Source organism: Chiloscyllium punctatum, chromosome 5 (genome assembly GCF_047496795.1).
Source record: "Chiloscyllium punctatum isolate Juve2018m chromosome 5, sChiPun1.3, whole genome shotgun sequence".
Classification (NCBI taxonomy): domain Eukaryota; kingdom Metazoa; phylum Chordata; class Chondrichthyes; order Orectolobiformes; family Hemiscylliidae; genus Chiloscyllium; species Chiloscyllium punctatum.
The window spans coordinates 33891978-33915298 of record NC_092743.1 but is presented as its reverse complement, the minus strand read 5'-3'; the positions used below and the strand labels follow the sequence as shown (position 1 = coordinate 33915298).

The window sequence follows — 23321 nt, the reverse complement described above, 5'->3', positions numbered from 1 at the left end:
AGGAATGCAGCAGTAATAACAAAGTGATGGAAGGAGTTGTCGACAATGACAGACAAGCGATGTTTGCTCAGCAACAAGCTGCTTACTAAAGCTCAGTTTGGGTCCTGCCAAGACCAAGCAGATGGTGATCTTATTAAAGCCTGGGGTCAAACACGGACAAATGAGTTGAACTCTAGAGGTGAGGTGAAAGTGACTTGATAACAAGGTGGTATTTGACTGAATGTGGCATCAAGGAAACCTAACAAAATTGGAGTCATTGGATATCAAGAGAGAAGGTCTAAACTTATCAATCATGTCAATCCCAGGATATTCCTCCATAAAGTCAGAAGTAGTGTTCTGCAATCATGAACGAACAATGTTCAGCACTATTGATAACTTCTGAGATACTGAAGCAACCCTTGCCAAATTCAGGAAGATAGAGGTTGGATTGATTATTGGCAAATAACATTGTGCCAACAACTGCAAGGCAATGATCACCTGACAATGAAATTCAACAGCACTATCATTTCAGTCCCACACTATCAACCCCATCAGGGTTGACCGGAAACTGAATTAGACTATATTAGAAGATATACAAAGGCAGGTCAGGAATTCTGTGGCGAGTAATTTACCTTCTGCCTTCCCCATTATCTGTCTATCATCTCCAAGGTACAAGCTAAGAGAGTGGTAGAATACTTTTTATTTACCTTAATACATACAAATTTTTTATGATAACACAGCCTGCTTCATTGCTACTTCATCCATCAACTTCAACTCGCCACCACAGATGCACGGTAGCAACAGTGTATGTCATCTGTAGCTAAATAGTTGGTTCTGTTATAATGCATGTTTCTTCAATGCAAATTGGCTTTAACACAACTGAAGAATTTAGACCTTATTCATAGAACACAAGCTTTCCTTACCTGTATTGGTGATAACATGATTCCGGCCCCGTTAGGTTAAATGATGCAGATATTGCACAATTTTCTTATAACATGATATCACACAAGAACCAAACTAACACATTAAGTCAGAACTGACTGTATATATAAATACAGTCATACAACATAGAAACAGGTTCTTCAGCCCACTATATCCATGCCTTCCAACACCAAGCAACGCTACCCCAAATTACCTGTGCTTGGTCCATAGCTTAGTATGTCCCAGTCATAGAAGTACTTTTCCAGATGCTTGTTAAATGTTGTGAGAGTGTCTCCACCACCCTCTCAGGCAGCAGGTGCCATACACTTACTACACTCTGGGTCAAAGTATTTTTTTTCTCAGATCTCCTATGAACTACTTATTTCTCATTTTAAAGTTATGCCCTCTAGTCTTAGACATGTCTGCCACAGGGAAGAGAATCTCACGATCTACTCTATCTATGCCTCTCATAATTTTGTATATCTCAATCAGATCCTCCCTCAGCCTTCTCTGCTCCAAGGAAAATAAACTCAGCTTTTCCAGTCGTTCCTTATAACTGAGATTTTATCACAGGCAAAATCATGGTGAATCACCTCTGCACCCTCTCAAGTTCAGTTATGTCTTTCTGATCATGTGGTGACCAGAACTGCACACAGTATTCCATCTGAGACCTAGCCAATATTTTTTAAAGCTGAAACAAGACCTCCTTGTGTCTATATTCTTCATCCCATCTAATGAAGGTAAACATCCTGTATGTTGCCTTCACTCTGTCTACCTGTACTGATAGCTTCAGGGATCTATGGACTTGTACCCCATTGTCCCCTTGTTCCCAAGCACTACTTCCTTTATTAGACCTCCCAAAATGCATCACCTGACACTTCCCTGGATTAAATTCCATCTGCTATTGTTTTGCAATTTACCAGATGATCGATATAAGATTGTAACCTGAGATCATCCTCTTCCCTATCGACATCATTCCAACATTAGCTATCCTCCAGTCATCTGGCATTTCGCCTGTGGCCAGCCAAGTATTAAAAATATCTGCCAAAGTCCCAGCAATCTCCTCTTTTGCCATAGCAGGTTTTAGGGATTCATGTACTTCGATGACTGCTAAAACATCTAATACTTCCTCTTTATTAACCTAATGTGTTATAAAATCTCACTATCTGAAATCTCACCAAACTGAAATCTCTGTCTACAAGGTCTTTCTCCTTGTAAGTATAGATCAGATGTATTAATTTAAGACTTTAACCATGTCCCCTGCCTCCACACATGGGTTGCCCCTTTGGTCTTTAAAATAATCATTTGAGTCATAGAATCCCTGGATAAGTCCCAGGATTTTCCTGGTAATTGTCTTACTTTTGATACACTTCCGAAAAGTCTTGGGGATTTTCCTTGATCCCGTCAGCCAAAGATATTTCATGGCCTCTCTTTGACCTCTTAATCTCCTTTTTAATCAGCCTCCTACATTCCATACATTTGAAGGGCCTTCTATATATTTAAGATGATGTATTTGACGTTAGTTTCCTTCGTTCTCTTTGTCAAATTCTCAATATCCCTTGACATCCAGGATTCCTTGGACTTGCTCCCCTTGCCCTTCATCCTTACAGGAATACCATGGTCCTGAATTCTCACTATACTACTACAGGTGGTTCTTGGATAAAGCGTGTTTCAGCAGAGCTGATTTGCTGGGGAATTGGGGAACGGTATTTTCGAGAATACCTACAAAAGCACAGATTCCAGTGGTGATTGTTTTGTGTGCTTCATTCTGCATATGCACTGATATCTGTGCCAAAGTCTCCATGTTGTTCTACACATGCGCCAACATCAGCTGCGGACAGAGCAACTTTCTGTGAGAGTTACTGTACAGAGAGCAACTTTCTGAGAGAGATGCATGAAGCAGCTTCCTGTGAAAGGTGTGCTACTCCTAAATTATCCCTTTTTTGAAGAAATGGAGGGGCAGAGTGACAAGAATGTTAGCAAGAAGTGTCCCTGATGATAAAATTGCAGGTGGTGAATGCAAAAGAAAGGCTATACTACTGGAAGAGAAGCTAGATATTAAAAGCTTTTTGAATGCAAGGAGAGAGTATGTGATGTAGCTCACTGAACAGGAATAAGGGAGTCCAGCTTATGCACCATGATGTATCCTTTCATTAACAATACTTTTAAAATGTACTGTGTTAAATTTACTATTGTTGATAAATATGATTTATACCTTCATTCAGGCTGTGCTAAAACTTGTCTTAGACTTTTGGGTGATTTTTGAGCAATCATGAGTGATATTTTTTGCTGGTCTGCCCCTAACCCCACTTTCCTCGCAGACCCCAGTATTTATCTTAAGCCTTTTTTTAAATAAGCGAGGTTTCACAACTGGGGCATTATAGGAAAACTGCCTGTATTAAAAGACTCCCACTTACTAAATGTAAACCTAACTGCAAATAGTTTATGTTTGCCACATCGCCAGATCCTGTCTAAACATATTGAAGTTGGCCTTCTCCTAATTATGACACTTCACTTCTGCAGTATCCTCATCCCTTTCCACAATGACTTTGAAGCTTGTAGTTATGGTTACTTACTCCAAAATGCTTGTCCACTGAAACTTTAACCACATTTAATTACTGTGTGGAGCTTTGTACATCCTTCTATTAAAAGGGCACATAGATAGTGGAGCATTCAGCTGTTGTCCTTTCCTGCCTTAATAATGTACTTTACACTCCTGAACTTCAAAATGAGCAGTTTTTTTTTAAGGCTTCCAGCCATTTCGTAATTCTAAAATAACATTAGGTCAAGAACTGCTCCATCTTTTGTTGGCTTACCTACATACTGACAAAAAGCTTTCCTTAAAAATTCCACCCCATCTAACCCTTTCACACGAAGGTGATCTCAATTAATATTATCAAAGTTGAAGTCCCCTAAAACTCAAACTCGGTTTCTCTCTTACCTTTCCATGATTTGCCTAAAAATCTACTCCTCTATCTCCCTCTACCTGTTGAGAGGCCTGTAACCATAGCAAATAATCACCTTTTTGTTTTATATTTCTAAGCTCTACCTAAATGACCTCATTTGAAGAACCTTGTAGGAAATCCTCCCTCGTTCGTGATGGTTTGCTTCATCAATAATACAATGTTTCCACCTCTCTCACTTTCCTCCTCTTTTCCGATTGCGTCTGAAACTTCTACACCCTGCAATGTTGAGCTGCCTATCCTTGAATTATGTCTTAACAGTTGCAACGTTTTGGGCTTGAAATATCTTTGGGTTGGGTATAGGGAACACATTTTTGAAACTTGCTGGAAACAAGGAGGTGATAATGAGGAAGAGTATAAAAGACACTTGAAATGTAAAATCTCATGAGTGGAATGAGCAAACGTGTGTTCTCAAGGTAATGGTAAGGTCCTAGGGAGTGTTGCTGAACAAAGAGACCTTGGAGTGCAGGTTCATAGCTCCTTGAAAGTGGAGTCGCAGGTAGACAGGATAGTGAAGAAGGCGTTTGGTATGCTTTCCTTTATTGGTCAGATTATTGAGTACAGGAGTTGGGAGGTCATGTTGCGGCTGTACAGGACATTGGTTAGGCCACTTTTGGAATATTGCGTGCAGTTCTGGTCTCCTTCCTATAGGAAAGATGTGAAACTTGAAAGGGTTCAGAGAAGATTTACAAGGATGTTGCAAGCATTGGAGGGTTTGAGCTACAGGGAGAGGCTGAACAGGCTGGGGCTGTTTTCCCTGGAGCATCAGAGGTTGAGGAGTGACCTTAAATTATGAGGGGCATGGAGTGGGTAAATAGGCAAAGTCTTTTCCCTGGGGTCAGGGAGCCCAGAACTAGAGGGCATAGGTTTATGGTGAGAGGGGAAAGATATAAAAGAGACCTATGGGGCAACCTTTTCACGCAGAGGGTAGTATGTGTATGGAATGAGCTGCCAGAGGATGTGGTGGAGGCTGGCCCCTCTCCCCCGTGAGAACATTCTGCACCCTTTCTGAGACATCCTTGATCCTGGCACCAGAGAAACAACACACCATTCTGCTTTTTCTCTGCTGGCCACAGAAACGTCTGCCTGTACCTCTGACTACAGAATCACCTAATGCAATTGATCTCTTGTAAGCCGACGTACCCCTCGTTGCATTAGAGCCAGTCTCAATATCAGAAACTTGGCTGTTCGTGCTACGTTCCCCTGAGAATCCATCACCCCCTACATTTTCCAAAACAGCATACCTGTTTGAAATGTGTATATTCACAAAAGACTCCTGCCCTAGGTGCTGACCCCTCTCGCCCTCCCTGGAGTTAACCCATCTATGTGACTGTATCTGAGACTTTTCCCCCCTTCCTACAACTGCCATCCATCGCATACTGTTACTGTTGCAAATTCCTCATCACTTCTGTCTGTCTCTCCAACCGATCCACTCGATCTGATAAGATTCGCGTCCAATAACATTTATGGCAGATATATTCCGCAGTAACCCTTAAACTCTCTTTAAACTCCCACATCTGACAAGAAGAACATATCACTGCAAAGGCCATTTTTGCTCCTTCACAATCTACAGACCCAGAAAATAACACCGTCTTATTCCTCTACAAACACTGCCCCAGGTTAAATTAATAGCTATGGCTTATATTTTAAGTTTAACCAAGAGACTTCTCTCCAAAAACATATAATCAAGAAAGAATCCACTATACTCACTGCTGCGGCCTTTCTCTTGGACAGACTTAAAACAATGATTATCTTCTCTGACTCTGTGCTGTGAACTTCGCCCAACAGTTCCTCCGAGATTAGTTGTGAAATTCACTGTTTGTTAATTTTCCCAGATGCACTCCGATGTCCAGTGACACACGAATTCAAACAGCAAAGGCGGTAACTGTGCACGTTCTCTCTCTCTCTCTCTCCTGCACTGTCCTCACCATGTGCTTCCTTTGTCTGCTCTTCTCCCTTTTAAACTGCTGTTGTTTTGACTTTTTTTTTCCAAAGTTCCAAAACAATGCAACAGCATATAAAACAGTAATTGCTGCTCCTGGAATTTGATGAAATCACCTCCAACACCTAAAATACCTCAAAAAAAGGAGCAGCTCTTACAGCCAGAAATTTTTCCCATCCTCCCCAGTGGTGGAGGCTGGTACAATTGCTCCATTTAAGAGGCATTTGGATGGGTATATGAATAGGAATAGTTTGGAGGGATATGGGCTGGTGCTGACAGGTGGGACTAGATTGGGTTGGGATATCTGGTCGGCATGGACAGGTTGGACCGAAGGGTCTGTTTCCATGCTGTAATTCTCTATGACTTTATGCATTACCTCGTGCTTATCTACAAGAAATCTAATATAGATTGACCTGTGAAGTGTGGAAGTTAACATTACATCCTCATTTCAAAAACGATTTAAGAATTTTTTTATATAGAAGACTAACAGTGTAGAAACGGGTCATTTGGCCCAATAGGTTCACACCAACCCTCCACTTAGACCCATCCACCTATTTTATCCCTGCAACCCTGTATTTCCCATGGCCAATGCACCTAACCTACACATCCCTGAATGCTATGGATCATTTAGCATGGCCAATCCACATTTTTGGACTGTGGAAGGAAGCTGATGCATTCAGCAGAAACCCATGCACATACTGGGAGAATGAGCAAATTCCACATGGTTGTCCGAGACCAGAATCAAACCCCTGTCCCTGGTGCTGTGAGGCAGCAGTACTAACTAAAGTACCACTGTGCTTTGAATTGAGCCAACAACTACAAGTCAATCAGTTTAACATTAGTGATTGGGGATCCTTTAGAGCCCATAATTTAGGTCAATATCGATAGAACTTTGACAAATGCAGATTAAGGAAAGTCTGCATGAATTTGTTAATTGTACATTGTATTAAACTAACTTGTTTGAATTCTCTATAAGAGAACAGACATGATTCATCAGGTATTTCTATTGATGTAGTTTACCTGGACTTTGAAAATGGATTTGATAAAGTATTATACAGCAGATTTGTAAGCAAAGTTGAAGATGTTGGAATAAAAAAGGGTGGTAACAGAATGGAAAAAAAATTGCCTGGGTGACAGGTAGCAAAGAGTAGTGGTAAGCAGTTGTTTTTTGGACTGAAAGTTGTCCTCCCCAGGAACTTCAGAACTGAAGAAGTCATACTAAAAGCATTAACTCTGTTCTTATCCCTGCAGTTGCTCTAATATCTTCTGATTTTATCCAGAATTCTATGTTTGTTTCAGATTTTCAGCATCCTCAGTATGTTGTTTTTATTGAGGTTTAAAATTCAAGAGTAAGAACTAATTATGTATTAATACAAAGCATTGGTTAGGTCACATTTAATTACTGTGTGCAGTTTTGCACACCCCTCTATAAAAAGTTCATATAGTGAGTGGACCATTCAAGTGTTGTCCTTCCCTGCCTTAATAATGTGCTTTCCATTCCTGAACTTCAAAATGAACAAGAGTTTGCTAACTCTTCCACATTTCTAAAATATTCTTTATTCCAAATTCTTAAGTGGTACAACATGATCAAGGCTTTCTAAAACTGCAGTTAAAAACAGAACTATAGTAACTGCCTATAGTAACTATAGAATGTGACTTTCCCATTTCCACGTCTGAGTGAAGTTGCCAAATTGTGAATAGTTTTATGCTATAGACCCTTGCCCCTCAGCAAATTACTCGAGGCTGAACAAAGTAATTTCACAAATCACCCTTTCAGGCAAAGGAGACTCATATCCCTTCATTTCTTGTGCTAAGGGCCATTATGCTGTCTAGGCAGTCCACTCTAGTCCTGATTCTTCCCTCTGTCCCTATTTTCTATTTAATATTTCATTAAATTGCCCTCCTCTTCCTGTTTCTTTATCAAATTCTGATAGAAAACCCAGACAGTATTATAAGCAGATCAATTACTTTATCTTGAAGTTTGATAAAGCTACAATTATGCTGTATTTCCCATGATTTTGGAAAAAGGGCTTGAAGAAATAGAATTCAGGCCAAATAAACCTGTCCACTTTCAATATTATTCCATCGTATGTATCAATTACCCTTTACACCAGAGCGGGTCTAATTGTCTCTTAATCCTATTTATGTTTCCTTCAGTGGTCTTGCTGAGCACAATATTTTGCAACTGTGCTTGAATGAAAAAGTTTTATTTGCCTTTCCTCTTGTATTTGGCTTCCAAGTTTTTAGCTCTTATTCAATTAGCCAATAATTTAGATATGCTATTTTGTTTGAGTCACTGGAGAGTAAAGCACCATAAAACCTAGACTATTCAATGCATAATTTCCTCTCCAGGGTGGTGAATATTTAGCTGAACTTTGTGTATATATCTGCTCGAGTCATGCGGACTGTATCAATGTAGCAGTGACTGCAATACAGCTTTACGAGCAAGGCACTAAGGTTGGATTCTGCTTTCATTGTGCAGTCTCAGCGGTTTCTGCCTTGCCCACTTATTAACCATGGATTTTGTTTTTCTTCCCTGTCATGATGAATAGTATTCATAACATGTTCAAATAGCACTAACACTGTATTACTCTTCGTCTCTAGCTACAATAATATTCTTAATTAGGAGAATCTAATGAGATCGATTAGTCATTAGCCCTGACCTCGCTGGCCTGTGGTGTGTTGTTGGCTGATAACAGAGGAGCTCAGAATATTGTTGGTAATAAAAATAAGCATGCTTAGAGTGATGTCTGTCAATGTGGAATTAGTCTTTTATAACCAATAGTTGTTAAATTGAGGTGCTGTTGCACAGTATTGGTGATGTTCTCTGTTAATAAGGAGGTCCCACTCTGCTGGTGCCACAACTGAAGGTAAACTCACTTCCCAAATCTAACAAGTGCCTAAAGTTAGGTTTGCTGGCACTCCATGAACATAAATGTGCTGAGTCAGATTGAGAGAGCTTCTGTTCTTGTCTAAGATGAAAAAAACACATTACCTCAGAATGTAATATCATTTTGTAGACATAAGCGAGTTTTTAATTCCAAAACTGTCTTACAAGGAGGACAGTGTCAACGTAAATACAGAAAAATGGCTTGCATAAGTTGTCCCCATTAAAATCCTTTGGTCTAGCTTTAAATTTCTATTGTTCAATTTCAGACAAGTCTGACCAAGTACATATAGGTTGTTCATAGTACTCAATCATTTCAGATATGGAGGGTGTCTGATTTTATTATAGAAAGGTGAACAGCTATTCTCTTCACCAGGTTGGTTATTTCTCTTCCTTGGTCATTTCTGAATTGCCGAAACATGGCTGCTAATATGATCTAATGAGGATGTGGAATTTAGTTTGTGACTTAGAGTTGCTAATCTATGGATTGTGTTGTGTAACACAGAAAGGGGAAATAAAGAATCCCAGAATCAATTTAAACAATGTATTTTAATGTAAATTTTCCCCTCAGACTGAGTGGTGATTACTTGCCCAAGTAGCTACTGAAGATATTTCTTGACAAAATTTTCTGCCACTTCTGTAAGTGTCTTGTATCTGGTGTGACACTTCTACGGAAGTCAGGGTTTTCCGGACTCAAAATGTTAACTCTGTTTCTTTTTCCACAAATGCTGCCAGACCTGCTGAGTTTCTCCAGCATTCTGTGTTTGTTTCAGATTTTCAGTGTCTGTCTTTATTTGCTGAGATCATTTGTAGCTTTGGTAGAACTGTTGCAAATAAATCACATGAATCAGCACAAGCTGGTAACTGCAGTTTTCCTGGTCTGTATTCTGAGCTATCAGTTGTGAAAAAGAAAGGACAAAGATTAGAAACAGAACAAAGTTGGGTTTTTTCTTCTGTTTTTGTTTGTGAAAGTTGATCCTGACATTCTTTCTTAATAATCATGAGAAAAGATTTTGAAATTTAAATTTTATTCACTTTTTTTGACTGTTTCATGACTAGCTCTACATTGTTTGAAGTTTAGGAGTCAAGACTGTGGTGCTGGAAAAGCACAGCAGGTCAGGCAGCATCCGAGGAACAGGAGAATCGATGTTTTTGGCAAAAGCCCTTCATCAGGAATGGCTCATGCCTGATGAAGGGCTTATGCCTGAAATGTCAATTCTCCTGCTCCTCGTTAGTGATAGGGGTAAATAGTAGAAAGTAGATTAGCTCTGCTGAGAGCAGACCCATGCAAGCAAAACATAAAGGAGTGAAGATGGAAAGGGATGAATCATGACTCATTGGGATAGCGCACATTTTGAACTCCAGCTCCAGTTTTTAACATTCTCTCCTTATGCTCTAGCCATTTCAGTTGTAACGTACTATCACCTGATTTCGATATTTCATTATCTGCAGAAAATGCTTTGCTGTTTCCAATGCTATGTCTTAAACACAGTGTAAAACTTGATTTTTCTTCACCTGTGTCTTTCCCACTACCACTTCCAAATTCTCATTGCCTCTGTTCCAGGTTCAATCCCAGCCAAGAACCCCAAACGTTTTAATCATGACTCACAGGGTGGAATGATGGAAACCAAGCCCCGCTGTTTTTGCAGTCATCACAAAAGGGGACATGGAGTGTTAGTATAATAGCAACACAACATACTTTAGTAAAGGAACCAAGGCAGAGAGAGTACAGCCATGTTGAGTTTCATTGGGGGTAATGTGAAGCTGAATAGCAGAAATATATTAGGTAAGACAGGTGAGTAAGGGCATGGATTGACATATGGAATTGTGATGTTTTCTTCAGAGATGTGGTTGAGGGAGGGACAGGAATAACAACTCAACATCCTAGTATGTAGGATTTTTAGGCAAGACAGGAGGGTATAAAAGAGGAGATGGTGGTCACATTCTTAATTAAGGAGCTGCGTATTGCAGTAAGGAGGTACAATATGTGGAAGGGTCCTCAAATGAAGCTTTGTAAGTAGAGTTTAGGAACAAAAAAGCGGCAGTCGTACTGTTGAGAATATATTGTCAGACCCTTGTCAGTGTGGAATAGACCAGTGAATTTGTAGGCGATTCGCTGAGGTGTATAAAAACAATGATAACATAATTATATTAGAGAATTTCAACTTCCCAACATTAGTTGGCCTTTTCAATGTACAGCTTAAAAGAGAGAGATTTCTTGAAATATACTTAGGAGCGCTTTTGATATCAACACGTAAAATGTCTGTCAATGGATGGCAAAGTGCTGGACCTAATACTGGAGAATGAAGCCAGGCAGCTATTTGGGAGCATTTTAGTGACTGTGACCACAAAACCTTATGTATTCATTTTGCTATGGAAAAGAAAAGGTTTTGGATTGGGTGAAAATAGATTTATAAAAATGAGGCAGGATCTGGCCAAAATAGACTGCGAACAACTACTTCTGGATAAATCTACAGCAAAACAATGGGGGCATTCTCTGAAGTGTCAGAACAATAAGCCCAGAGAAATCAGGATGTTTAGGAATATTCAGAACTGGATAAGAAGGAAAAGAGAGGTTTTTAACAGGTATAAAGAGATTAACTTAATGGAGATCCTACTGAAGTATAGAAAGTGCAGAGGGGTCCACATTTTGGAGAACACAGAGGGTTCATGAAAAAAGATTGACGTGTTAGATTACTTTCAATTATCTTTGGTTTATCACTAATCTAACACGTCAATCTTTTTTCATTGAAAGTGTATCGAGATGAAAAGAATAATCCGGGAAAGATTAGGGCCCATTAGGGTCTAAGGGGGAATCCGTGCTTGGAGCTGGAGGACATTGTTTGAGTTTTAGTGAAGTTCTTCATATCTGTCTTCACTTTGGAAAAGGAGGATGTAGGTACAGAATTCAAGGAAGGGAATGTGAAGTTCTTGAGCTGATTGACATGGGGAGTAAGAAGGTAGTTGAGGCTTAAAATACGACACAAATCCCCAGGTCTGGATGAGTTGTATCCCAAGCTGCTGTGGGAGACTAAGGAGGAAATTACAAGAGCTCTGACCCAAATTTTTAATTCCTCTCTGACCACAGGTGTGTGCCAAAGACAGCTAATGTGGTTTCACTTTTCAATAAATGTGTTAGAGATAAACCAGGGCATTACAGACCAGCAAATTTCACATCGGTGGTAGAGAATATTGAAAAAAATTCAGAAGGAAAGAATTAATCTCTACTTGGTAAGGCAAGATTTGATCAGGGGTAATCAACGTGGCTTTGTCCAAGAGAGGTTATGCCTAACAAACCTGGTTGAATGTTTTGAGGAGGTGACCAAATATGTGGATGAGGACAGGGCAATTGTTTCAGTGGATTTCAGCAAAGCCTTTGATGAGGTCCCACAGTAGGAAACTCAGAGGAACAGAAGATCTTGCGGTGTTTATCCATACCAAGGTGACAGGACAAGTTAATAGGGTAACTAAGAAAGTATATAGGACACTTCCCTTTCTCGGTCTTGCCATAGATTTAAGAACAGGGAGGTTATTTTTGATCTGTACAAGACATCGATTTGACCACAGCTGGAAATGGTGTGCCATTCTGGTCACTGCCCTATAGGAAATCTGTGATTGTGCTGAGGGATGTAGGAGATTCAACAGTATGTTGCCTAAGATGGAGCTGTTGACCTATGAAGAGCGGCTGAATAAGCTCAGGTTATTTTCTTTAGAGCAGAGAAGATTGAGAGGGGACCTGATTAAAGTGTGTAAAATTCTGAATGACATGGACAGAGTGAACAGAAAGCAGCTATTTCTCTTAGTTGAAGGGTCAGTAACAAAGGGCGTAATTCTCAGATGATGGGCAGGGGATTTGAGGATTTCCTTTTTCAGTGATGGGATTCTGGAATGCACTGCCCAGAAAGGTGGTTGGGACAGTGAACCTCCATTTTAAAAAAAAAACCTTCTTGAATTAATACTTGAAATCTCAGAAAGTTCAATATATGAGACAAGTGCTCGAAGATGAGATTACTGTAGGTTTAGAGTGGCTTTTGTTGGTGCAGACTTGATGGGCCAAAGGGCCTCTTTTGTACAGTTTGATTGGATGTTTCCAAAGTTTTAAACAATACAAAGAAAACCCCAAGCTGTTTGATTTTTAGACTTTGGTTGATTGAAAGTATGGAACAGGTTTCTATACTTAACAAACTCACAATTTAGTCCAGGTAATTAAATTCCAGCTACAGTTAAATAATTAAATTAGATGAAGTAAACTCTGGAAATGAAGACTTTAAACTCTTTATAAACTCCCCCTTACACAAGCAAACATAGAAAAACAGGGGGAAAAACACATGGACGGAAGGAAAACTAAACTGTAAACATGGTTCAGTTGCAACAGTGTACGATATCGATGCACTGTAGAAATTCACCAAAGGTTCTTTGACAGCACCTTTCAACCCATGACCACTTCCAGCTAGAAGAGCAAAGGCAGCAGGTACATGAGAATACCACTAATTCCAAGTTTTGATCCAAGCTACTTGCTGCCTGCATTATATTGCCACTCGTTCACTGTCGCTGGGTCAAAATCTTGGAATTCCCTTCCTAAGGATATTTAGGGCCTATCTACAGCACTTAGATTGTAACGGTTCAAAAAGGCAGCTCCCCATCACCTTGTCAAGAGCAAGGCAGGCAATAAATTTTTTTCTATCTTGATTTTCATTGTCTATATAACTCCTTTGATATGTTTGTTATTTATTTATAAAATGCTTTTTAATGTTTTTGTAGGTCTCACTTCTTCATCTTCAGTGAGAAGCCCTTCAAATAACCAACTGATCAATACGAGGTATAAAATAGTGAAGAAGAGTGCAGGCTGGAATAGTACATTGCCAGGAGCCTCTTGCAGCATTTCCTGCAAGTCCAAGAAAGTCAACAGCTCTATCTCTGGTTCAAGGTAATTAAGCATGTATAACTTACTTAGGTGCTGATTACCATATTTTCTCCAGTGTACTCTGATTAAAGATTTTAGTAGTGAAAGCAGATGATGTCATTCTGACCCTGCCATAAGTGGACGCACACAATTTCATTGGAATGTGACTAGTAGTGACAAGAAACAGATCTTCGACTGATTTTATCTATCTTATCATAGAATCCCTGCAGAGTGGGAAGAGGCCGTTCGGCCTATCGAGACCCTCCGAAGAGCATCCCACCTAGACCATGCCCCAGCCATAGCCTCAGTCTGCTACCAATCCCCATAACCTGGCATTTAACCATGGCTAATCCACCCAGCTTTAACATCCTAGTCACTGTGGGTAATTTAACATGGCCAATCCAGATAACCTGCACATCTTTGGACTGAGAGAGGAAACCAGAGGACTAGTGGAGGAGCAGGTTTAGAGGGAACGAGGAAAATATTTTTCACCCAGAGAGATGGGAATCTGGCATTCACTACTTGTAAGGGTGGCAGAAGCAGAAAACTTAATACATTTAAGAAATATTCGATGTACATTTATGTCACCAAGATACAAAGCTATGGTCTAAGTGCTTAAAAAAATGGGATTAGAATAGTTAGATCGTTTTATTTTGCTGGCACAGACTTGATAGGCTTTTCTTTTGTGCAGAGTGTGTTGCTGGGAAAGTGCAGCAGGTCAGGCAGCATCCGAGAAGCAAGAGAATCGACGTTTCGAGCATAAACCCTTCGTTAGGAATGATGAAGGGCTTATGCCCGAAACATCGATTCTCCTGCTTCTCAGATGCTGCCTGACCTGCTGTGTTTTCCCAGCAACACACTCTCGTCTCTGATCTCCAGCATCTGCAGTCCTCACTTCCTCCCTTTTCTGTTGTCCACTATACCTTTTATCAAGATGTACTAAAGAATTAAATAATCAAACATTTTCAGTTCAGCAACATTAGAGAAAAACAGTGAGCGCAAGCAGCTTGCATTTTAACCTTGACATTGCTTGAAATACTTCAGGTGGTTTTATGGCATCAAAGGCATCATGCTCTTTAATACATGCAAATGACTAAGTAACCACAAGTGTTCTCCATCTTTGAACTCCTTTCATAAAATAAGTAAAGAGTCTATCTTGAATAAAGGCTTTGTTGTTCGTTTTGAAAAATATTTAGGACAGTCTATCCTTTGAAGTAGTGTCTAAGTCAATGTATGTTATAAACAGGCAGAACCTGAAACAACTGGCTTGTTTCCCATGTTAGATAATTTACATCTTTGTGAAAACCTGATTTGTTCTTTCTTGCTGCTGTTGCTGAGCTGTTTGTCCCAAAATCTACTTTCAGAAATATTTGTTATTCAACGATTTTGATCATAACATATGTACCTAATGTGAAAAAATTAAGAAGTAAGGAGGGCACTCAAAGCTTATACCTCTGTCACTCTGCCAACTCAGTCTTATTACTGCTACATAGTCTTCCTTGAAGCTTTTTGTTGCTTGTTAGGAGCTCTGCATATACAAAGCTGAAAGAACATTTTTTCGAATTAATCATTGATTTCTTTGTCACTGAGGAGGCCTCAGGATAATGCTTAACAAACTGCTCTGAAAACTCTGTTTACATTTTGACAGCTATGACAAATTCCACTATAGTTGCTAAGGCAGTCCACACATTTTCAAACTACCCACAACATTTTTTTTAATGAAAGAAATCTATTCAGCTTATTTCCCATGTTAGATAATCTACATCTGTGTGAAAACCTAGTTTGTTCTTTCTGGCCTTGATCATTACATGTATCAAGTTTTGTTGAAATCTGTACATTTTTGAGATATTATTTACATATTAACAGGGGTGAAGATATTACTTTGCCCCATTTCAGTGGTAGGGATTATGAATATATATTGGTTTCTCTCATGTGAAGTTATGAATAAATCCGCAGAGCAAACACTTTTATAAATATGAGAAATGTTAGACCATGTTCTGTAAGCCATGTTGAGTGCAATGTGTTATTAGTGAGACTGATTTACAATGACCAGGTGAATTAAATTCAGTCTCTGTTACATGATATTCTCAGTATTTTGAGGATTTATTTTGACACTGCTATTAATTTATTATTTGCAAGAGAAAATTAACAGCTGTGATTATATGGCAATTGCCACCAAGGAAAACATTTGTTAATGTTACAAGTCAATATGTGGGGTTCAGCAGCACTTATGCAGATGTTGACTTTTGAATAAGTAAGGTCAGATGGTTTTGTAAGGTGAATTCTAGGGTCTGCCAGCAGAGTGAGGTGTATTGTGAGGTGTCACATTCATATTGTGAAGCACTATGAGTAGCTATCCTAAAGTATAGCTATCCTAAAGTAAGGTTGTTCATGTGATCCAGAGCCTTAAAAGAATAGCAGGATCCAGAAAGATAGTGAAAATTACAGTACAGAAGGAGACCATTCCACCCTTTATGTCCCTGTCTGCCAAAACTACCTAGCTGAATTCCATTTTTTAGATTGTAGTACATAGCCTTATAGATTATGACTTTCCAAATACTTTTTAAATGTATTGATGATTTCTGACTCTGGAACCCTTTTTAAAAAATGAGTTTGAGACTGTCAGCACAATCTTGGTGAGAAAACGATTCGAACACTCCCCTCTCATCTTTCTGCCAGTTATTTTAAATGCATATTGTTGACCCCTGTGCTTAGAAACCTAGATTTTTCATATCTCCTCCTATCATGGTCCCTCAAAATTTTAGACACCTTTGTTAACTATCTCTTCAACTTTCTCTGTTACAAAGAAAACAACTTCAACCTGTCCAACCTTCCCTTCTTGTAATAATGTTGACCAGAATTGTATGCTGTAATTTAGCTATGACTCTAGTGTCTTATTCAGTTCTCGCATAATGTCCGTGATCTTATACTCTATACCTTAATTAGTAAAAAATAAATATTCCTTACACTTTGTCTATCTGCCTTGCTATCACAATGGATCTGTGGATATGGCCTCTCTATTTATCTGCACTCCATCTCAGTATTCGGTTAGCGCCAATTGGGAATGAAACAACGAGGCTAAGCCTGCCTGTCTGTCAGTTTCCTGCAGTCTGTTACCCATTTTCAGGTTGTCTTTTGTATGTCTATCTTTACCACCAGACTTTTATTTCATCCATGCTCTGGCCTTAGGAGACTGTGATTTGACGTCATTAGGAGACGTCCTAATTAGGCTGCCTGACCTGCTGAGCTTTTCTAGCAACACATTTTCAGCTTTGATGTCATTAGGCCATGAATTTAACTTTTTTATTATTTTCTTCGCCATTAAATTAAATATAAGTTAACATATCAATTTAAAATAGCTGAAGAGGTTTTTAATGTTTAAGAATAATAGCTAGCTTATTTAATAGGATTGTAGTTCCTCATAGCTTTTCAATTGATTCTTGCTTGGTCGAGCACTATGGTGAGGTAACTTCAGTCTTGATATCAATAGACAGAATATTTATCAACTGCATCTTTCCTGTGGTGTAAAAAAAGGAGTGATGGAGAATTAGTAATTCTGGGTGGACAGGAGCACAGGGCTTTACTGGGAATTTCCAAAGGGGAGAATAATGCACCAAGTAAGAGTAATACACCATGACATCCTACATCGATTAGATGAATGAAAATTTTGCTAATGTAATTCCTGGATTAAAAATAATCTTCTTTGCATCAATTTCTTAGCACTGTATTAGTTATGACTGTTCTACAATTGGAACAGTGCCCAGTGTAGGATTGTCTTAGGATGGATATGTTGTCCCAGTCAAAGTGGTGTCCTTCCTCATCCGTATATGAGGATACTAGTGAGAGAGGGTCATTTCTTTTTGCGCTAGTTGATGTTCATGTATCCTGGTGGCTAGTTTTCTGCCTGTTTGTCCAATGTTGTGTTTGTTACAGTCCTTGCACGGTATTTTGTAAATGACATTAGTTTTGCTTGTTGTCTGTATAGGGTCTGTCAAGTTCATTAGCTGCTGTTTTAGTGTGTTGGTGGGTTTGTGAGCTGCCATGATGCCAAGGGGTCTGAGTAGTCATGGAAAACAAACGCCATCCGACAGATGCTGCTGCTCTTCTACTGCAATAATTTGATCTTCCTGTTGCAATGTGAATAGTTGAGCATTTTATAACTGGCCTGTACATCATTGTGGCCACCATGAGAGCTGCATTTAATGTAGCATCACTGGATACTGATCACTGTAAATTATGTTGCCACAAAGCAATCTCTGATACCCACTTGATCAATGGTTCTAATAGCTGTAATTCACTGTTAAAAACAAGCATAACCAATGGACCAATGAGTTTGCTGGTTGCTGAAAAAAAGGGCAGAAAGCTTTTGATCTTGCACTCATCAGGACAGATGCAAGAGTGGCAAATTTCAAAGGATACAACAAATTTGTTTTTCATGAGGTAAAGATGCTGATTTGTGGCAATTCGCTCTGCTTAATAGAGACATTGTTATGGAGGTGCATCAGAAAGCGACTATCCTGTGAGCTTTTGTTTAATTCAAAGATGTAGTTTACCGATGTTTGCCAGAAGTGCCATATATTCATTCATGTGGGCCTGTCCTCTGAGGAATAAAAGAAAATTCAGACAATTCCTGAGCATTAGTCTGAACCTAAGTTTTGAGCACAACTTTTTTTTTATATTTGCCAACAATGCTGAATTGTAGTAAGTGAATACATTTCTATAAAATTCTGATGCATGGAAATTGAGTACCATGCACATGAGAAGACTGCAGCATCTCTAAAATAATCTAATTGATAGATCTCGTTATCAATCCATTTAAATGACCTTCACTTGGAAAAAAATCAATATAACTACTCAAAACGCAGAAGTCTATAGAATTTGGAGAAGGTACTTTGATATGCTACCAACTTGTTAGTTGTTCAGCCAGATTAAATTTCATGTATATTCTCTTTTAACTCCTTGGACTACTGTATTTTAATTAGTATTGCAATCTTTGCTTCATTTGTGACAAATACTTAAAGCTGTAAGAACTTTGGATGGGACAGATGGTGATTCCTTGAACTTTGGCCTTTGTTCTCTCCTGATTATCTTCAGTCTGTGCCCCCCTCTTTGACTATAAGTGGACAAGTTATGTGTCTGCGTGTTTGAGAGAGGATGTGATTGATATGATGTGTAGTGCACCAAAATGATCGTCATGATCTCCTGAGTTGATGAGGCTAATTAAAATTCAACTACCATAATCCTCTGAATAAAGGGACAGCAAAATCGTTTTGGTGCAAGAGTACAGGGCTTTACATAGGTTTTCCAAAGGAGAGAGTAATACATCAGATTAATCGCTATATTGATTAGACCAATGAAAGCTTAGCTACCATAATCCCTTGATTAAAAAGATTTTTTTCTGTCAATTTCTTAGTACTATGCAGTTATGACTGTACTGTACTTGGAACAGTGCTAAGTGCAGGAATGGTTTGGGAGAACAAAACATGAGCATCTTCAATAATTTTAAAGTATTGCAGAAGACTGGGAAAGGAGTGCTTCATTGGCTTCTCTCTGTTGAAGGCTCTTTTCTGTCCATGGTTGAAGAAAGTGGAGTATATTTGAAGTTTTCTTCCATATAGTCATGGAAAAAAGATTAGTGGAAGAACATCTATGACAACCTGGTACAGTACAACACTGCTGCTTTTGCTGCAGCAATATGATATTCCTGTTACAGCTGTGCATAATTTGGTGTTTATTAACTTGCCTGTACTTCACTGTAGCCTAGTGAAATGAGTAATCTTTGCCAGCTGATTTAGAAACAGTACATATCAAAATTCAGTATGTTACAATTTGGCTAAAAACACACACCAAGCATATTCTGACTAAAGAAAAAGCGAGGACTGCAGATGCTAGAGATCCGAGTCGAGAGCGTGGTGCTGGAAACGTACAGCAGGTTATGCAGCGTCCAAGGAACAGGCGAATTGATGTTTCAGGCATAAGCCCTTCATCAGAAATGATTCCTAATGCAGGGCTTATGCCTGAAAGGTCGATTCTCCAGCTCCTCTGATGCTGTGTATTTCTAGCACCATATTCTGACCAAAGTGCAAATATTAAAGGAACAGAAGTAGACCATTCAGTCCCTCAACTAAAAACAGCTGCTGGAAAGGTTTTTACATCAGGTGATGATAGACCAACAGGAAGGAAGAGCATACTTGATCTCATTCTCACTAATCTACCTGTTGCAAATGCATGGCAGCATCAGTAGGAGTGACCTTCACACAGTCTTTTTGAGACATAAGGCTCATCTTTGCATTGAAAATACCCTCTGTGTTGTGTGGCACTTTCACCTTCGATAAATGAAGAGTGCAGGAACCCATGCAAGTGCAATACCAGGCATACAGAAATATGAGGTATCAGTCTGGTGAAACTACAACTACAGCATACTGAAATGTCCGTTCTAAACAGCATAATTGGCTATTGAAAGATCGTGCTAATCGATTCCACAACAAGACAGGGCTAATTGATTCTATGACCAATGGATCAGATCTAAGCTCTCAATTCCTGCCACATCCAGCTGCATGTGGTGGGTCACAATTAAACAACTCACTGGAGAGGAAGCTCCACTATTCTCCCTAAACTGACTAAGTTTGCAGACAATACAAAGATAGGTAGAGAACAGGTAGCATTGAGGAAGTGGGGAGGTGCAGAAAGATTTGGGCAGGTTAGGAGAGTGGGCAAAGGAGTGTCAGATGGAATACAACTTGGGAAAGTGTGAGGTCATGCACTTTGATAGGAAGAATAGAGGCATGGACTATTTTCTAAATGGAGAGAAAATTCAGAAGTCTGAAATGCATAGAGACTTGGGTATTCTAGTCCAGTATTCTCTCAAGGTGAACTTGCAGATTGAGTCAGTAGTTAGGAAGGCCAATGCAATGATGGCATTTATTTTGAGGACTTGAACATAAAAGCTGGGATGTTCTTCTGCGGCTATATAAGGCTCTGGTCAGACCACATTTGGAGTGTTGTGTGCAGTTTTGAGCCCCATATCTCAGGAACTGTGTACTGACCCTGGAGCATATTCAGAGGAGGTTCATGAGAATGGTCCCAGGAATGAAAAGCTTAACGTTATGAGGAACATTTGAGGCCTCTGGGTCTTTACTCAATGGAGCTTAGAAGGATGTTGGGGGGGTGGAGATCTGATTTGAAACTTGCAGAATACTGAATGGCCTGGACAGAGTGGATGTTGAGAATATGTTTCCATTGGTAGGAGAGACTAGAAGCAGAGTGCACAGCCTTAGAGTAAAGGGAAGACCTTTTCGAATGGAGATAGGAGAAACTTCTTCAACCAGAGAATGGTGAACCTATGGAATTCATTGACACAGAAGGCTGTGGAGGCCAGATCATTGAGTATATGTAAGACTGAGATTGGTAGGTTTTTGATTATCAAAGGTCACAGGGAGGAGGCAGGAGAATGGGGTTGAGGATCTTATCAGCCATGGTTGAAAGTTGGAGTAGACTCGATGAGCCTAATTTCTGCTCCTGGGTCTTATGGTCTCTCAATCCTCGATGTTAGGGACCCAGCACATCAGTTCAAAAGATGAGGCTGAAGCTTTTGCAACACTCTTCAGCCAGAAGTGCTGAGTGGATGATGCATTTCCCTCTTCTGGACATTTTCAGCATCACGGCTCCCAATCTGCAGTCAATTGATTCATGTCATTTGATAACTTGAAACAGCTGAATTCATTGGACAATGCAAAGACTATGGGCCCTGATAATATTCCAGCAATAGTACTAAAACATCTGCTGTTGAACTTGCACGTTCTCCTCCAAGCCCCTCATGTTCTTGACTTAGAAACATATTGCTGTTCGTTCAAGGTTACTGTGTCAAAATCTTGGAACTCTGTCCTGACCTTGTGGAGCTACCTAGAACAAGTGCATTGCAGTGGCTCAATTTGGCAGCTCATCATGACCCCCAAGGAAAACTAAGGATGGGCATTAAATGTTGGCCCAGCCAGTGATGCCCATATCCCACAAATGGATAATATGACAAATTTTCTCTATCGGCAGGTAGTTAGATTTGTTAAGCAACACATGTCGGGTTAAAATTGCAGTCTTCAGGAATATAACATTTTTGGATTTCCTCACTGTAACTACTTTGCTCCAAAATCCTAACCCAGTAAATTCTGACACCCAGGCTGAGGAAAATATCGATGGATCAGAATTTTCTAACATTATGTTGGTGAGATTACCTGATGTTATTGCTAGGCAAGTCCAATCCCCAAATTGAATCTTGCTTGATAGATCATATTTTAGTTGTTTTCCCCCCTAATTTAACCTGGTGGTCTTTCACTAATAAGCATATAAGGCAGCAGACTCTGTTTTAACAAAAGACAGAAGTTCGTTGTGGAAATGACATAAAAATACTTAAAACAAACAAACTATCTTTGTGCAACACATTTTGAAAGATTTCAAAATACAAAGCAGACGTTTACTCACTGACATCATCATGTTACAATTTGTCCAAACGTCCAGAGAAATTCCGTAGGTTTCACTGAACTGCCTTTTCTTAGTTCTGGTCCCATGAACTGTGAGGCCTTTTCCCTTGACCACACTCTCTATTGAGTGATACGACTTTCTCAGTCTTCTAATAATCTGCAGAATTCTAATCAGGCACTCCTGGTCTGGAAATGTCACCTCTTTTTCATTGAGATAACTTGTTTCCTTAATTGCTCTAAGCATCTCCTTTCTCTAGGAGAGACTCTTACTTCTTACCCCAGTTAGGTCTCCTTTGAACTGCCAAAATGCTTTGGAACTTTTTTAAAAAAATTACTTATCATAGATTTTGTTAAGCTTAATGTTTTTTTTTCTCTGGTCATGGACTCTTATCGAAAAACAAATTTCCACTAAAGCTTCAGGCAATGCTTCATGGTTTGAAATCATGGAGAAACTGACCATGTTAATTTTTAAAACCTGTCACAAAAATAGACCAGTGTCCATATATTAATAGTTTGATATGCAAACTCAGTAGTTTGATATGCGAACTCTAAAAGATATTAAAATAATACATATAAATTGTGCACCTTTCATCAGTCTTTTAAGCAATTTACTACTTTAAAGTGCTATCACTTTTTTAGGAATTGGCATATCCTCACGATGCAATTAATAAACTGAAGATATTCTGTTAAATTTGAATATCAACCAGTCAATATGCATTGGCATAGATAAATTTGATTGGACAGATAACAGTTTGAAATAAAGTTCATGTGGATAGTTATCCAATGGCAAACGTGACAGTGGTATTATAACATTGCACCCCCATTTTGATGCTATGCCTATTCTTCAGACATTACCCGGGATGCACACCGAGACTCTATATCAACATCGTTAGTGCAGTTTCGATCAGTGGGTAGGAATCAGTAAGCTTTCCAATCAGATCTGGAGTTAGGTAGGGCTGCCCGCTCTCTCCTTTGTATAGAGCGTTTTGCTGAGTCCAGAAAGGATGCGAGCCCGTGGGGTGATTATTCCTGGCAGCAGGGGCCTACAGGTTAAGGGCTCCCTGTGCGTGGATGATGTTGCCATTTTCTGTTCTGTCCACTGTCCGTGTACAGACTAATGTGCATCTGTGACGAGCTTGAACGAGCCTTAGGGGCCGAGGCAAGAGTGAGGCCATGCTCTTTAGAAACTGGGCCTTTATCCTTTATCCCTTCACTGTCAGGACAGACCACCTCAAGGTGCTAAGAATTCGGT

At 39.5% G+C, this 23321-nt stretch overlaps 1 protein-coding gene across 1 annotated transcript in view; it reads left to right on the top strand.

Annotated features, from left to right (window-relative positions):
- zc3h3 (zinc finger CCCH-type containing 3) overlaps nt 1-23321 on the top strand; it is a 278128-nt gene that overhangs the window by 86520 nt on the left and 168287 nt on the right. Inside the window, exon 4 of the mRNA XM_072570014.1 lies at nt 13454-13619. Within this exon, the coding sequence (XP_072426115.1) occupies nt 13454-13619 (166 nt within the window). The remainder of the gene's footprint in view (nt 1-13453; nt 13620-23321) is intronic.